This window comes from Vipera berus (genome assembly GCF_964194415.1).
Source record: "Vipera berus genome assembly, chromosome: 2".
In the NCBI taxonomy this organism is placed as follows: Eukaryota; Metazoa; Chordata; class Lepidosauria; order Squamata; family Viperidae; genus Vipera; species Vipera berus.
In genome coordinates this window covers 182205996-182224725 of record NC_138203.1, presented here as the reverse complement: position 1 = coordinate 182224725, position 18730 = coordinate 182205996, and the positions used below count along the sequence as shown (strand labels likewise).

General features: G+C 39.0%; 1 protein-coding gene across 1 annotated transcript in view; it reads right to left on the bottom strand.

Moving 5' to 3' along the window:
• CACNA1A (calcium voltage-gated channel subunit alpha1 A) overlaps window positions 1-7875 on the bottom strand; it is a gene marked incomplete at its 3' end in the record, with an annotated part of 288487 nt that extends 280612 nt beyond the window's left edge. Inside the window, exon 1 of the mRNA XM_081320424.1 lies at window positions 7582-7875. Coding sequence (XP_081176550.1) covers window positions 7582-7874 — 293 coding nt within the window. The 5' untranslated portion in view covers window position 7875. The remainder of the gene's footprint in view (window positions 1-7581) is intronic.
• Between the last annotated feature and the right edge of the window lie 10855 nt (window positions 7876-18730).

Genomic DNA, 18730 nt, shown 5'->3' with positions numbered 1-18730 from the left:
TGCTCCATGGCCTCAGGAAAAAAATATAGATTATGCTGCCAATGTGAATCTAAAATACACCTCAACCTTATTTCACATTGTCCTTTGGAAGTCACCTATCAGTTGTAATAGCTTCAATTTCAAAATAAAATCACATCATTGTTAGTGGAATTATACTTCCTTCTAGCTGGTTTAAAGCTCCAGTGTCAATCTATCCACCATAATTTATAGGTATTTGATTTACTACTAACAGAATACAGAATTGGAGAGCAATTCCATACTTTTCTGCTGTTAAAAGATCCAAACTGCTGTATATGTACTTCTCAAATTCTGATCTATAGTCAGTGAAACTTTTAATTATGCAGAGTCCAGCATGTTGAAAAGGCCTAGTCATGGATTATTTAGCACTCATTACAAGTGACAGATCATGCCTGGAAATTTCTGAGTCAAAGTTGATAGGAAGGACAGTTACTGCTTGGTTTGCAAAAAAAATAAAAAATAGTAGACTGAATTACAGAAAGGGTCAACTTTCCAAAATGAGATCAGGTACCTCACTAAATATTCTAGATTATTCTGAGTCCCTACTGGCTGCTTTATCTTTTTTTTAAGGTATATGCAATAAAATATGACTGAGGTTACAAACAGATTCATATGATGAAATTAAGAATGAAATTTTAGATGAGAACAGAAAAAACTTTAAACATGAAGATAACTGTGGGCAAATCCTATATCAGGTAAAAAAGTATAGCCATATAGAAAAAAATAAGCAACAATTGTATCCTATGTGTTATGTGGATAGTGAAACAACTATGTACATTAATTGAACCAAACAATGGCATGGTCAATTATTATTAGCTGAAGCCAAAGGGGAAAATGCCAGTTTTCTAAACAATAATGAGGTAGGTAGAGGCTAACCAGAACCTATATAATATTTTGACTAGCAACAAGGAGAAGTTCTGCCTACAAAATTCAAAAACTTTTATCGCCTTTTTGTTTATTCATAGATAATCATTAGAGGAGCCGAAACATCAATCAGTATTGGTTTTATGGATATGGCCTGGGCTCTAGTACAGAAAGCAAACCAACATTTTCAAACACCAGTTAGCAACCTCATGCCATAATATATACTTTTACAGCCATGGCCTACAAACAACTCATATACACACCGATTAAACAGATAACAGTAAGTTCATTTGCGGACATTTGTATATAAAATGTTCATACAGCACATATTATACCCAGTGCATTAGGGTATTTAATGCCTATTAGTACACTAATAAGCAAATTCTAACTATGTTGTATAAACTGAATTCTTAGAAACATTTACTCATTATACCAATATTAAAGACTGCCTTACATTTGTTAAATTATGAATTTTATTTATTGGGAAGCTATTCATAAAAGCTCTTTGGAATCAAAGTGGATCTTTACTTGGGCCCAATAAGGTTTGAGCATAGGAAAAAATTGATTGTTTAGAGCCTGAGTAACTGCAATAAATAAGGGCATGGAATTTAATAAGGGGCTTCTACTGATGACATTAGAGGAAGCATGAATAAATTTCATTTGTTTTCCTAATAAATTTTAAGTTTACAAAAGAGAGAGAGGCATACATTTAACTTCTATTGAGGTCAGCAACCTATGACTTTAAGACCGTATGTGTCTCTTGACCTAATTGCATATATTTGGTGATCTAATTTCAAATGTAGTTTGGAAGCAATACCTTCAGAATGCTTAGACCTTTCTTTCCATTCAAGAATCATAGAATTGGAATGGACCACAGAGGAAAACTAATCCAACCCACTGCTCAGTGCAGCATCTAGTACAGGTGAGCGTCCAGACCTAGTGAAGGAGAATAATGAGGCAGCCTATTCTGATATTCAGACAGCTTCTGTATTGAGGCTTACAGCTCATACAGTCAGGAAGTTTCTCCTGATGTTTAGCCTTGAGCTCCTTGTTGTTTTAATCCATTGGATCTGGTCCTATGGTTGGGGTAGTAGAGAAGTCTATTCTCTATTCTGTAGGACAGGCTTCAGATATTTGAAGATTGGTGTCATTTCCCTTTGTCACATTTTCTATAGGATAAGATTACCCAGATACTTTAAACATTCCTGATAGGGTTTCATTTCCAGACTCCTCACCAGTACTAGTAGTAGTCCACCTCTGAACTTGCTCCAATTTGTTATTCTTCTTTTTGGTGACCTGAACTGAACTTGGTAGTCCAAACAGAGGGGACAATTACTACCCCAGCAACTTAGGGGATAAGAGGGGAAAAAGAGAGAAAGGAATGATTAGGGGACTGGAGACTAAAACATATAAGGAACGGCTGCTGGAATTGGGTATGTCTAGTTTAACGAAGAAGGGATGCAGTGGCTCAGTGGGTTAGGATGCTCAGCTTGTCGATCAGAAGGTTGACAGTATGGCGGGTTGAATCCTGAGTGCCGCGTAACAGAGTGAGCACCTGTTACTCGTCCCAGCTTCTGCCAACCTAGCAGTTCGAAAGCATGTAAAAATGCAAGTAGAAAAATAGGGACCACTACGGTGGGAAGGTAACAGCGTTCCGTGCGCCTTTGGCGACTAGTCATGCCGGCCACATGACCACGGAGACGTCCTCGGACAAGCGCTGGCTCTTCGGCTTTGAAACGGAGATGAGCACCGGCCCCTAGAGTTGGAAACGACTAGCACTCATGTGTGGGGGAACCTTTACCTTTACTTAGTTTAATGAAGAGAAGGACTAGGGGTGACATGATAGCAGTGTTCCAATATCTCAGGGGCTGCCACAAAGAAGAGGGAGTCAAGCTATTCTCCAAAGCGCCCGAAGGCAGGACAAGAAGCAATGGATGGAAACTAACCAAACAGAGAAGCGACCTAGAACTAAGGAGAAACTTCCTGACAGTTAGAACAATTAACCAGTGGAACAACTTGCCACCAGAAGCTGTAAATGCTCCAACACTGGAAGTTTTTAAGAAGACACTGGACAGCCATTTGTCTGAAATGGTATAAGGTTTCCTGCCTGAGCAGTGGGTTAGACTAGATGACCTTCAAGATCCCTTCCAACTTTACTATTATGATTATGATTATGGAATGTGGAAAGATTTGGTTCAGGGCCTACCCACCACTTGTTCCAGGTATACCTGCTTCAGTATTGTCATGTGATCTGAACAGATTGTCTTGAGGAAATGCAACTCTTGAAAAAAAAAGTTACAAAAGTAGTTGCTTTGGAGTTGTGTAAGATTTATATGCATCTCTTCTTTTTTAGAAACTAAAAAAAATAACATGATATATTCATACTTACCTTCTTATAGCTTCTTCCTCAAGAATATCCAAACTGCATCCTACTTCTACCCTTAAAGTAGCATAAATCACAGATTGCTACTAGTTGCCAAGTTTATGAAGGATCTTACAGAAAGTCCCCAGGAGTCAAAAATTGCATGGTTTTCTGGCTCCAGAAAATGACAAGAGCATTCATCTTGTACAGATAGTTGTTGGAGATATAATATCCTTGTAGGCCTTTGGAAAGAGGCAATCACTGAAGTCAAATATCATGTGAAAACAAAAATGTGGCTTATCCAGTTTGGTCTTAGCTCACTTTGAGAATCTAGTAATCGTTATTCAACAAGCCATGGTTAAGAAAAATGTAATGACAAAAACCTAGCCACTGTGGTTTGTAAACTATTGCTGATGACTTGGCTTGGGAGATGGATGCAGCTAATGTTTTATTCAATGAGCTACAGTTAAAGAATCCATGATTTATCACAATGTGTGAGCTAATCCAGTATGTGGTTTGTAAAAGGATGGGAGCAACTAAAAGTCATAGATTTAGCCCATTTTCTATCGGTAATAGTGACACAAGTAACTTAAATTCTTATCACTCTTCTCCTTCATGAGTGGGAAGATCCTAGCTTAAAATATGTGATACAAAAAAGACTTTAGTCCCATTTGCTAATCTTACTTCATTTGCATCTGCTGATGCAATACTATATTTTTTCTCCTAAATTTGGGAAGTTTCTGAATAGAATACTAACCAATCTATCCAAGCTCAATAAACTTAAACTTAAACTTTTATCAAACTGAAAGATATGGACAATACTTCAAATCACCCAAACCAATCAAACCAATCTGCTGGATGAGGATGAATCAAGTTATCTAATGACATAAAACTGGAGAATGCTAACCCACTTAATACAAAACATGCAAAAATCCAGGATAGAATATTGGCTCATACACTGCAAAAATCACAGATAGGGTGTTGACAAAGCAGAACACAGAATAAACAAGCTTAGCAGGCTACAGACAACTATGTTTATAGTACTAATCAGTCTTCCCATCTCCTCCATTACCAACTTTTACTCCCTTTTGGAATATAAAATTCAGAGTCCATGTCTCTGTTATTAATAATTAGGTGAAGATCATCAGTTGGAAGCTGTGGACAGAGAATTCAATACTTTCTTCAGTCATGTTTATTAAGCTCCTACGGGTTTTTTAAATCTTTTTCCTACCATCCTTAAACTAAAAAAAAACAACTTATTTTCTAAACCTGGTTCCAGTCTGTTTCTTTTAATTGCATACTGCTTCCCCAACTTTACATCCATACTAAATTTCAAACATAACACTAAGTCCAATATGATTTGTTTCATTTTAGTTCAGTGTGTTGTACAAACCCAGTCACTGTGATTGATTAAATTATAGTTAAATGAACATTGATTTACAGTGTTGTGTGACTTTTGCAAGGAAGAGAAAGAATAATACTTCTCAACACAAGGAGTCATGCAGCGCTTGGGCAAGTTCAACATTCCTCAGATATTATTTCCATATTACTATCTTATTGTTTCCGTTAGAAATGAATATCAGTTATTAATGTCCAAGGCTACATTTACATCTATCTATCTCTTCAAATTTATGTAAGGTACATTATTCTAAGAATATACGGTAATGAAAATCATTCAGCAAATCTACATTTCACATTTTATTTACATAGCCCTCTTTTAACTCATTCTTTTAGCCATTTTGGAGTACTATTGCAACTAGTTTCACTGGAGAATTACTTTGAGAAGGGATCTGGGACAAGTTAATGACCAATTTAGTCAACTATTTGACCAAAATAGTCAATCATGTCTTTTTACTCTTTGGTTAGAAATGGAGAGAAGCCAACACTTCTGGTGGACTGTATCTGGCATTTATGTTTGACCTCTCTGTTAAATATAATGAAATGTTGGGAAGGTATGTAATAAAAGAACACTGAAATATTGAAGTAACACTGGGGAAAAGAGGATGGTCAGGAGAAGGCTGGGAATTGAGCATTTTACACATTTAAACTCTGTGAAACCCATGTGCCCACCAAGATTTAACATGGGCACTGACTATAGCATATTATTGTATGAACAGCATTATAAAACTTTGACTTATTTATTCTTGTTGAACTATTACAGAAATTTAATTTTTGGCAACTATAGATAAAACAAATTTTTTTTATTATTTGCAATCAATATTGATAAGCTAAACTGACTATCTAGCATTAAGACAGCTTCTTCTATTCCTATCATATTATTGTTGTTATTATTATTATTATTTCTATTTTTACACTTAGAAAGAAAACTCCAACTATATAACTAGTGATTGAACTGAGATTACATCTTGTGTAAATCCCAGCACTCCATTCACAGGATCAACCTGGTTGTGATTACTTCATATTTCCCAAATTTTATTGCCTCATATTAGCAAAACACAAAACTAATTTGTACATCCATGAGAAACAATATACACAAATAACTTGAATCTTCAAAAGATTCTTAGGTTTTAGGAATAATTACAATGAATAAAATTTAATAGATTTCCCATCCATCTGTATATATTTCTATCTCAATCAGTATTTTCAATATCTCTTTTATTAACTTTAAAGATATGCTCAATAATCTCTTTTTTCTAAGGTGATGAGCTAACTCAGCCATGTACATTTTTAAAAAAATGTACAAAACCTTTTATACTATAAGGAACTAAAATCTGATTGTTATTACACTTGCATTTACACCATTAATTTTAGTGATGTCTTCTAGTATCACCTTTCTGTAAACAAAATATGTCTTTCCTCAAACTGACAACAAAACTGCACATAATCCTTTCATTAAAAGTACGAAATAAGCTGTAGCAAACATAAGAATATTTTTGCCATAGACATGCAACATTGCTATATTAGAATACAGTAGGTCACCAAAATTAGTGACTTACATTTCAATCTGCATAAAAAAAACACAGAAAAATACTGTTACTATTGCATCAGAGAATAAAAACAGCATTTTACACCTAAATATTAGTAGATTCTAAGTTTTTTTTCATCAGAATAAACTAGGTTTAAAGTACATGCAAACTTGAAGAGCATCCACAAAAATAACATAATTTATATATTACAGTCACATGTTGTTCTTTGTCAACAAACAAAATAGTTAGAAATTAAAGAAAATAAAGTATTTACATACCGAGTTGGAGTGATGAATCTGGCTTTTTCTTCCATATCAGAGGAAACAAATAGCTTGAAAATACCCCCTCCCACAATTAGCAATGGTCATCAATCTCTCCCCCACAAAAATATCAACCATCTTCTTGGATCTCAAGTGCTCAGGTCTCCTGGATTACATACATATTAATAACATGGAACACTTCTTGGCAGCCCTGTAGAACAGTTGGGGGAGGGGGAACCCATTTAGCTACTCATTTCTTACCACGTGTCTCTTCTAAAGATTGTTAGGCTGATTTCTGATCCAGACAATTTGACAAGATTATAGTTTTCTTGCAATTAACTAGAAATAGTGCTGGAGAGAGTCCTACTGCCCATATCATATCATAACATATATTTGGCAACCACACTAACTACTGACTGCCCATGAAGGCCCTAGGCCTACAAGCCATTTTATCCTAAGAAAGGGAAACAGGGGCAGTGTCTAAAACTCTGAACTACTGGGAAAGAAATAAAAAGATAATGCTACCTGTCTGGTTCTCTCTCCCCCCCCTCCCCCCATTGCACCATCTCCAACCTTTCCATAATAAAGGAAGAACTATTTTGCAGTAGCAGTTTTTAACAGGTTTCAAAGGTAAAGCAAGGAGAGAAGGAAATAAAGTATCTGATGCTTGGGTTGGTGAGAAGCTCAGAATCTCTACATGGGGAGAGATTGCAGGAGAAACAAGACACATAAAATGATGTACACATTAAAGAGTGATATTGAGAGCAGAAAGACATGTGGACAAAAGAAAAGAGCATCTCCCAATGAAGCACTACGCCTCCTGGGAACAGAAAAAGGATCCATTCAGTAGTAGAGCTGACAGGATCAGTTAAATAAATATGATGGAAAGGAAAGAAAAGAGCCCTGGAAGAAACAGGTTGATGGGAGAGGAAATGCACCCAGAAGTGATACAGATGTGAGAAATGGATGATATGGGCATGCAGGGGTTGAACAGGAATGCTTGGGGTGGAGAATGTGCTAGTGGGACTTTATGCAGAGGCAGGATCAAGCATGCAGGACAGTGTTTCCTATTGCCCTTTCTCAAGTGTAAGTAATTACTGCGGCCTAAGTATTGCACTGAACAGTTCCCCCCCCCCCATAGAAAGGATATGGCCATTCGGTGATCTTTTTGGCGTATTTCCTCACCACGTTGTCTTCGCTGAAGAGGAAGAGGGAGCGGTTGAGAGTCAGACAGTTCTGCCGAACAGGAATGGGGTTGTAGAGTGCCATGGTACGGGCTCGCTGGGCCATCGACTGTTTATATATCCTCTGGGCCCCTGGGGGACCACCTTGCCGAACGCCCCCAGCACCCCGGCCACCTCCGCCGCCTGCCGTTCCAGAGCCAGCTCCCCCTGAACCTCCTGCCCCATAGCGGGCTGGCACCTCATCTCCAAACCGAGCCATCCTGCAAAGAGCAAAGGGCCGGGGGTTATGCTGCTGAGGATGTTGCTGGAGAGAAGAAGCTCATCGCATCCCATCGGCTGCTGTCGATGCTGCTGGGGAGCTTGCAGCAGAGGGAGGGGGCACTCAGGCAGGAGCACAGCCAAGGAAAGCAGCAGAGGTCCTGGACATGGTCACTTGCACCTCCCTATGTAGGATGGAAATGATGTACAAATTCTCTCCGCCTCTACCTAAATGACTGGAACTGGGAAGGGGGGACCCACCCCAAGAAGAAGAAAAAATAATTCCAAATAGTAGATTGCAGTTAACAGGGAAAAATGCAGCAAGCTGCACCTAAAGCAAATTGCAATGAAAAAGATTCAATGCACCCTCAATTAAAAATATTTCAATTAAAAAAAGACATTGCCTTTGGGAGGAGGAAAAGCGGGTGGGGAGATGACAAATTAAATTAGTGACAGCAGTACCTCCATCCTACCAAGGAAGGAAAAATACAATTAAAGAAAATGAATGCACCAATTTCTCACTCCTACTTCTACATTCAAAGTCCAAAGGGAAATAAATTGAAATAAAAATAAAAAAACACCATCCAAATTAGCCTCACACAGACTCAGTACTTCAGTTCAATTTAATGAGAAAAATGCAGGCTTCTTTATACTGAGCAGGTTGGCAAATATCTATGCTCAAAAAAAGAAAAAAATTGATATAAAATATTTCAGATTTATGACATCAGTACTCTACTTGCCTTTCCATCTCACAAAACAATGCACTGTAAAAAAAGCAATTGTTCAAAAAAAGAAAGGCAAAAATAACTGACAAATATACACACACCAAAACAAAAATCAAAACATAACAAAAATCCTGAAACCAAAATAAAAGCACCCCCCAACCCCAAGGTTTGTTTTCACTTTAGCTCCATCCTGCTATCTTCAGCACTGTCCAAGATCTGAAGGTGAAAGAGGTTTGGGCTCCCTTTAAGATGCTGAAGCTGTAGGGTATTCCTCCCCCTTTGCTATCCAGCAGTCTCTGCTTTCTCTTTTTTCACCCGGTGTGACTGCGTGTATAATTTTCTCTGTGTGTCAGTTTTGCTTCATCTTGGAGCTGAATGCAGCAAAGAAATCCTGTAAAATCCAAAAATGAAAGAGACAAGAGAAGTAGTTTCCATCCACCATCTACTCATAAGGGTTCCTTGGTTGCTGCAATGTCTAGTATTTTTTTCTGCCTGTATTCCTCCTCCTCCTCCTCCTCCTCCTCCTCCTCCTCCTCCTCCTCCTCCTCCTCCTCGGTAAGCTAAAATAAGACTGGTGCTACGGAGGCAGGCAGGCAAGCAGGCAGGCAGGCAGAGAAATGGGAAAAAAAGAAAAGAAAAGGTCTGATTCACTGGCAGGTTGAGCTCTAATGTGCAGCAGTAGATCGATTTAATGCAAGCACAGAGCATCCCAAAGCCTCAGCCAGGCTTGGCACATGATGGTCTGGAACCAATAGCAGTGGCTATAGCCAAACCAAACCCATCTCAATTTATACAAGGGGAGAAACACACACACACACACACACACACACACACACACACACATACACACACATGTATGAACATCCTGCATGCAAATGATATTTCTCAACAATTTATACTATAGCATATTAGACTGATATCAACTCTCTGTTGTAAGCTCAATTTTTCCATTGGAATGTAGATACCTGAATACTGCATGTACCCCTTTCCCCCAAAACAGGCTTGTTTTATATTTAAAAAGGTCAGAATGGGATTGTCTTGCTTTATACCAGATTTGTGGAGAACAGCTATTGTCTGTGCATGCTTGTAAGGCAAATAAAGTCAGCAAGAGGAGAGAGTAGAATGCTACAATTGTAGAATTCCAGGACAGTATTGGAGATTAGACAAGTCATGACCTGTTGGATCATCATTTTAGAAATATTTGCCTACTTAAACTGAGAACACAATGACCACAGGCAGGCAAAACAGCAGTGGGAATGGGAGACACCTCCGACTTCCTGCTAGCTTCCCCACTGATTTCCTTGGGAGAACTTGGCAGGGAGCACTGCAAATGACAATCACGTGACTGCGGCTGCACTGAAGCAGCCAGAACTTTGCTAAATTACAATCCCACAGGAATAATGGTCTTGGAATTTCAAAGCATTCTTTAAGTTAACTCATTTGAAGTACGTTGATTAAAAAATTGCTGCCCTGTGATGCATCATTTTGCCCGATTGAAGGTTACAAACAGACAAACACTGAGTTTAGTTTAGTTTTTTATGTGTGTGTGTGTGTGTGTGTGTAGGGTATAAGTGTATATTATATATATACATACACACACACACACACACACACACACACACACACACACACACACATACAGTTGCAAGAAAAAGTATGTGAACCCTTTCGGATTACGTGGTTTTTTGCATGAATTGGCCATAAAATGCGCTCTAAACATCATGTAAGTCACAACAATAGAAAAACACAGTCTGCTTAAAATAATACTACACAAACATTAGCTGTTGTCATGTTTTAATTGAACATAAGATGGAAACATTCACAGTGCAGGGTGGAAAAAGTATGTGAACCTTTGGACTTAATAACTGGTTGACCCTCCTTTGGCAGCAATAACCTCAACCAAACATTTCCTGTAGTTGCAGATCAGACCTGCACAACGATCTGGAGTAATTTTGGACCACTCCTCTTCACAAAACTGTTTCAGTGTAGCAATATTCTTGGGATGTCTGGTGTGAATCGCTCTCTTAAGGTCATGCCACAGCATTTCAATCGGGTTGAGGTCAGGACTCTGACTGGGCCACTCCAGAAGGCATATTCTGTTCTGTTGAAGCCATTGTTTTGTTGAATTACTTGTATGCTTTGGGTCATTGTCCTGTTGCATCACCCATCCTCTGCGGAGCTTCAGTTGGCGGACAGATGGTCGTACGTTTTCCTGCAAAATGTCCTGATAAACTCTGGAATTCATTTTCCCATCAATGACAACAATCCGTCCAGGCCCTAAGGCAGCAAAGCAGCCCCAAACCATGATGCTCCCTCCACCATGTTTTACAGTGGGGATGAGGTTTTGATGTTGGTGTGCTGTGCCTTTTTTTCTCCACACATAGTGTTGTGTGTTTTTCCCAAACAACTCAATTTTGGTTTCATCAGTATATTTTGCCAGTAGTGCTGTGGAACATCCAGGTGCTCTTTTGCAAACTTCAAACGTGCTGCAATATTTTTTTTGGACAGCAATGTCTTCCTCTGTGGTGTCCTCCCATGTACTCCATTCTTGTTTAATGTTTTCCTTACTGTAGATGTGTCAACAAAAATGTTAGCATGTGCCAGAGATTTCTGTAGGTCTTTAGCTGACACTCTAGGATTCTTCTTTACCTCATTAAGCATTATGCGCTGTGCTCTTGCAGTCATTTTTACAGGACGACCACGCCTAGGGAGAGTAGCAACAGCGCTAAACTTTCTCCATTTGTAGACAGTTTGTCTTACCGTGGACACATGAACATCAAGGCTTTTGGAGATACTTTTGTAACCCTTTCCAGCTTCATGCAAGTCAACAATTCTTGATTGTAGGTCTTCTGAGAGCTCTTTTCTGCGAGGCATGGTTCACAGCAGACAGTGCTTCTTGAGACCAGTAAACCCAAAACAGGTGTGTGTTTTTAAAGGGCAGGACAGCTGTCAGCAACACATCCAATATCATCACACTGATTGGAGTCAAGGTTGGCTCACTCCTGGCTCCAATTAGCTCTTGGAGAAGTCATTAGGCTAGGGGTTCACATACTTTTTCCACCCTGCACTGTGAATGTTTCCATCTTATGTTCAATTAAAACATGACAACAGCTAAGGTTTGTGTATTATTTTAAGCAGACTGTGTTTTTCTATTGTTGTGACTTACATGACGTTTAGAGCGCATTTTATGGCCAATTCATGCAAAAAACCACGTAATCCCAAAGGGTTCACATACTTTTTCTTGCAACTTTATATGTCATGCCGGCCACATGACCACGGAGATGTCCTCGGACAAGCGCTGGCTCTTCAGCTTTGAAATGGAGATGAGCACCGGCCCCTAGAGTCGGAAACGACTAGCACACATGTGCGGGGGAACCTTTACCTATGCAAGGTAATATAATTTTTAGGAGTCTAAATGTCCTTACAAAATTTAATGTACACATAAAAAATATGGGCACCTCCTAAGGCATGGGAATGTATATTTATTATAGATTTCATAAATTGTAGTGGGCAAAAAGCTGAGATGCCTAAGCAAACAACAGACATGACAATCATCACCATCACCATCACCACCATCATCATCATCATCATCATCATCATCATCATCATCCTAGCATTTTTCCGGCAGATGCAAGGTCCACTTTTCGGGTCAAAAACAGCCATTTTGCATAATCAAATGCAGCATCCAGGTCCAACTGGGCATTTTTCATGTCCACATTTATTGTAACTTGCCATCTTTGCTTCGGTCTTCCACGTGGGTGCTTGCCATCTAAATTAAATTGGAAGTGATGTAGGCAATGGTGTGGGGTGCCGCTCGTAGAACATGACCATATCTCTGTAGGTATTTCTCCTGCATTTTCTTTGATATTGGTACAGTGTCTATTTGCTTCTGAACTGTGTCATTGCTGACATGGTCAAGGAGAGAAACACCTAATGGCCAACGAAGCATGCGCAACTCCATGGCGTGTAAAGTGTGCTCAATGCATTTGATGACTGGCCAGTACTCAGCACTATATAGAGCTGCCAGGCACACCATTGTTTTATACATCTTCAATTTTAGATGGACTGGCATGCATAAATCACAGAGCACACCAGTAATCTCCCACCATAAACATGCTTTGTTCACTCTTGCATACACTTTGTCTTTGATGCTGCCATCACTTTCTAGACACAGACGTGACAATCAATTTATTAAAATTGGCATTCCAGTATCACCTTTTATACAAAAATAAAAATACGAGTTAATTCTAGTTGCTAGATTCTGACGTGACAATCAATTTATTAAAATTGGCCTTCCAGTATCATTTTTTATACAAAAATAAAAATAAATGCTAGATTCTGAGCTCACTTCTCTGTGCGTAAATCATTATTATCACTATTGTGAGCTCCATGTTTAGTTGTCCCCCAAATGATCTTACAAAATTACACCACACAGGTAGCAAATGAATAAATCCAGCAAATCTGAAATCATAAACATGTTGCCTTAAATATTAGGATATCATCTATATGTCATCACAAATGTTTATTTCACAGATATGTAATATTAAGGGAAAAGCCTGTGGAGTTGAGCCACAGGACTCAAATAGCTCAATGCTTGGCCTTAGTTTTACAGGGAGTAATTTAATGATGTCTATTCAATAGATAGTTCCATTGTTACCTTTAACTTGTAGCTATTTTTAAGCAGTCTGCTGGATGCCTGCTGCTTTCTCTACTCTCTTACTAATTTGTCACATCAACATAGTTCATATAGTTTTGTCTTCCATAGCACATTTTTCTGGTAGCTACAACAGCACAATCCTATTTATTACAGCATGGCAAAGACACCACTCAGAATTTTTTTATTAGTAGTCCAATAACAAAAATGTTTCAATTAAAAGATCATCAAGGAAAGTTTTTGTAGAATCAAAACAAATGCTGAGCATTCTTATTGTATACAGTGATGGGGCAACCAGATTTTCTGATTGCATAAGGCTGACCAAAGTGAGATCTATACTGTTAAAGCTGTCTGCTATGTGATGTGATGTGGACTGTGACAGAATCAAAGGTACTAGGTATCATAGTTGTAATTATAAGTCTCAATTTCTCCTCTCTCACTCGCTCTGTTCCTTCTCCCTCTCTCTTCCTTCTCTATTTTCTGCCATGGATTTATCATATTGAAAAACCATAATAGTTTATATTAATCAAGGTGTCTTTTCTTAAACATACAAGAAAAAGCAAGTAAGAGGAAGGAAGGAAGGAAGGAAGGAAGGAAGGAAGGAAGGAAGGAAGGAAGGAAGGAAGGAAGGAAGGAAGGAAGGAGAGGGAGGGATAGAGGGAGGGACTATAGTATTGCCACAATTCACAATTGAATGCAGTGATTTTCAAATGACAAAAATATCCTTATTTGTGTATATATGATCATATGTGTGATCTTGATAGAGTGATAGACAGACACAACCAATAAGGAATATGAAAAAAGAAAACAATATATCTTATGCATTAAAAGCAGGCAGGTACTAGTTTGACTGCAGATGTATTTTCTGATGTCAAACTAGCCAAAGAAACTTTACAGGCAGTGAGTATATGACAAGGATTCTAATCTGTTTCTACAGCCCATCTTTACAAGTAGAATTCACACTGACGCAGAATCCCTAATCACAGATAAAAATATAACAAAAAGGTCAATGCCAACTAACTTCCAGGGCAATGCCTTTGAAACTACTAAAAACCCAAAACCAGAGTGGCAAATCTCAGAGAGGGTGATAGCCAACCAGATTTTTATCAGGTCCATATCTCATCCACTACCAGATTTTGGGTAGGCCAGCCTTTAAACCCAGATCTGTGAATCCCAGCAAAGCTGCAGGCCCAGATGGGGTGCTGGGGATAGTGGTTAAGAATTGTGCCGATCAATTAGCAGGAGTCCTGACAAGGATCTTTAACATCTCCTTGCAAACGGCCTGTGTACCATCATGCTTGAAAGCAGCTACCACTGTCTCAGTCCCAAAGAAAACAGCAATTGAGTGCCTAAATGACTACAGACCTATTGCATTAACATCTGTAGTGATGAAATGTTTTGAAAGACTGGTTCTCCAACGTCTTAGGACATGCCTCCCACCGGACTTTGACAAACATCAGTTTGCCTACAGGGGGAACAGGTCGACAGACGATGCCATAGCTACTGCTTTACATTCTGTAGCAAGCCATCTGGAGAAATCTGGAAGTTATGTCAGGATCCTTTTCCTATAGCTCGGCTTTCAACACTATTCTGCCAAGCATCCTTCTTGAAAAGCTGACTGACTTGAATTTTCCCCCCTCCATCTGTGATTGGATTAAAGACTTTCTGAGGGATCGGCTACAAACAGTGAGGCTTGGGTCTGTTTCATCCACCCCCCCTAAAGCTTTGCATGGACTCACCACAGGGCTGCATCCTTAGCCCCTACCTGTATTCACTGTACACATACGATTGTGTATCGTCCGACCCATCCACTGCGATCATTAAGTTCGCAGATGATACCACCGTAGTGGTTCTCATTACAGATGGAGATGAAACAGCGTACGGGGGGGGAGGTACAAGTTGTTTAGAAACAACTTGCACCTGAACATCAGCAAGACAAAGGAGATGGTGCTAGACTTCCAGAGGAAAAGAGAGGAACCTGCCCCACTTAACTTGGGGGGGCTGTGTGGAGAGAGTCTCCTCCTTTAAATTCCTGGGAGTCTACCTCTGTGAAGATCTTACCTGGAAAGTTAATACAACCCAGGTGGCCAGAGAGGCCCAACAGAGACTCCACTTCCTCAGGGTCTTGTGGAAGAACAGGGTAGAACAATGACTAATGACCTTCTTTTACCAGTCTACTATAGAGAGCATCCTCTCACACTGTATTGTGGTTTGGTATGCTGGCCTGACAGCCGCGGATAGGAAGATATTACAGAGGGTGGTGAGCACAGAACAAAACATCATGGGCTGTCCCCTGTCACCACTGAATGACATCACCAGGGCTCGCTGCCTTGGAAGAGTGAGGAAAATTCTCAGGGACGACTCACACCCTGGTCGGTACCTCTTTACTCTCTTACCATCGGGTAGGAGATATAGATGTATAGCCAGCCGTACCAGCAGGCTGAAGAACAGCTTCTATCCATGGGCTGTCAGGCTCCTGAAAGGGGAAATAACTCTGTGTCTGATTGACTTGCGAGGCCGGTGTGTTGTGCAATTAGCTCACATGGTGTAACAAGATGGTGGGTTTGTTGTCACTGTGAGTTGTGGTAGGGGGGGCATGAAGGGAGGCTCAGCCAATCTCACTGTATACATGTTATACTTTGATAATAAAGCTTCGTTAATTCACCTGGCTTTTACCATCAATTTCTCGAGTCCACAGTCACCCTCCAAACTTCCTTGCTGGCAAAGCAAAATGTTAGTTTTTAACATCATGCTTATTTACAATAATGCTCTGGGCATTATTTAGGCCAAACATGCATTCTTAAAAATGGTGAGCAGCTGAGATATAACATTCCAAAGGGTAGGATGGAAAGGAGAGAATATCTGTACCAGTTTGCTTTTTAGTCAATGAATGTTTTGCAACTGACCATATCCCCAGTAGCAGTTCTTTGATGAACAAAAAAGTCTTTAATGTGATCTGGGCTCAAAATTCCAAATGTGCCACTGTTTCAAGATTTCCCTTACCTGTACTATGGACAGTATCTTATAGTAGCAGTGTTATAATGATTCCAGAACACAATTCACTGCCTCCTTGATCTTACTTGGAAAATAAAATAGAGACAGCAAAAGAGAGGAGAAATAAAAGAAGGGGCAATAATGTTATTCCTTATCTATGAAATTGTAACATTTTTGCAAAAGGGTAGATTATCTTGTGAATGTAGAATAGTTATATATACCATTTTTTCTTTTATACCCTAACTTCATCCTCAATCATACCATTGCAATTCTCAATTGCACCCTTCCTATAAACTTCACACAATCTCACATTGTAGCCATAACTTTTCTATAAGTCCAATTAAAACAATACCATATTCTGCTTTCCCAGCTAACTAATACTGAATGAAGTAATATGCCTAGTTGTTTCAATAATCTAATTGCACTGATCAGAATTATAGCCTTCATTGCCATCCCCCCACCCACTGCTTTATCACACTACAGCAAAGCTGTCTCCCATGCATAAATCAGCTGGAAATGAAATGCCCCTGTAAGAAACGTAAGTCCAGCCCCCCTCCGCCTGATGTCTGTTGACTCTTACCTAATGCCAATTCGCCTTGACCATTATTAGTTCAGATTCTTGTAAATAGGTAGCATGAAATAAATTTGTAGTACTTTTGAACTCTGTCCTGGTTCCTGAATTTCTTGCACCCGACAAATACCCTAGTTTGAGTTTGATAATTTTAAAATGCAGGGTAAAAGCCCATAGAGAAGCTAAGTGGAGAGTGAGGTTTCTCGCTTTCCCAGAAGCCTCTAAGTAGACTAAAATCTTCTTGCATCCAGAGGAGTCTGATAAATTGAAGTAGAAAGCTATTTGTTTCAGGGAATCTATTTCTGTAGAAATAAGTAAATAGGAAAACCCAGAAAATAGTGCTAGTTTTTTATTATTGTTTTCAGATTTGTGTTAAATGTCATTTTTTAAAATCTCTCTGAACAAGTTATGGAATTGGGTACTTCATTTCAACCTTCATTCAGAATTGAATCTACATTCATGAAAATATCATACTGTATGCTTTCATACTTTTTGGGAATTGCAAGGTTTTGAACTTTCTCTTGCTGATCTATAATATTTGGACAGAAAAATCTTCTGTTGTAGCAGATCAGCACCATATTGTAGTCTGAACAGCATACTGTATTTTTTTCTGGATTTTTTTTTCTTTTTAACTGATTTTCAAGCTACTACATTATTACAACCTGGGCAACTCTGTAACTGCCTTTTTCCTACAGAATGTCTGCATGTTAATGCTTAAAATGATAATGGGGTTATTTTTTAATAATAACGTTGTAAAAGTATATGCAGACCCAAAAGGCTCTTGGGAGAAAAGATTTAGGATCTCTAGCCTTTTATCCTGTGAGTCTCAGCATCTGTTGCTGCTGCTATATAGTCTCAAAATGCATTCCCTGGCAAACAGAAAACTCAGATGTACTGTAAATTGTTTTAATTGTTTTGTTCTGTTATCCTTTTCACCTTTGCTTCATCTGACACTTTTAATTAAAAAAACATAATTTATCACTTACTTGCTTGAGATTAAAAATATATGAAAAACACGGGTAAAATCTGGCTGAGGATGTTCCTTCTCTTTATCTTTGGCTTAATTCATGAAAGGAAAAATATAAGTTTTACATAAAAACAAAACAGCTTTAAATAACAAAAACAAAGTTTTTACATAAAGACAACACAGCTTCAAAAAACAAAAACAAAACACCAGCACTTTACTTTCCCGTTCTAGCTTAGACTTGCTATAATTATATTCCATTGGGAACGACATTATATGAAATTTCTTTTTTTAAATCAGGGCAGAAACAAAAGATGGCAATTCCAAAGAAAATAGCCAAAGGTGCTTTCTTTTTTTAAAAGGCAACTGAACTTTCTGATTTTTCTTTAAGATGTTTCGCTTACCGTGTTTTCCCAAAAATAAGACCCAACCAGAAAATAAGCCCTAGCCTGATTTTTTTTAATATGCTCCTAATATAAGCCCTACCCCAAAAATAAGCCCGGGGAGGTGGGTGTAGCCAGCACACGAGGCACTGAGCGTGCAGGGGCTGATAGTGTCCGGCAGTGCAGCGCAGGTAAGTCCAAGCGCTGTGACCACCAGGCCGGCCCACCAAACAGAGGTGCGGGTGGGGAGGCAGGCAATCTAGACCAGACATTATTATTATTATTAATTTAATTTCTATACCGCCCTTCTCCCAAAGGACTCAGGGCGGTGTACAGGGCAATAAAATGCAATAAAAATACAATATACAAAAGTTAAAATGAGAATTAAATAGAATAGCCCAATTGCAGTAAAAAGTTAATTAAAATTATAATTAAAATACCCCAAACCCATCAGACCAGGCCGGCTTGTTCAAATAGGTGAGTTTTCAGGTCACGGCAGAAAGAGCGAAGGTCAGGAGCCATCCGGAGCTCAACCGGTAAATGATTCCAAAGGTCTGGCGTGCCCA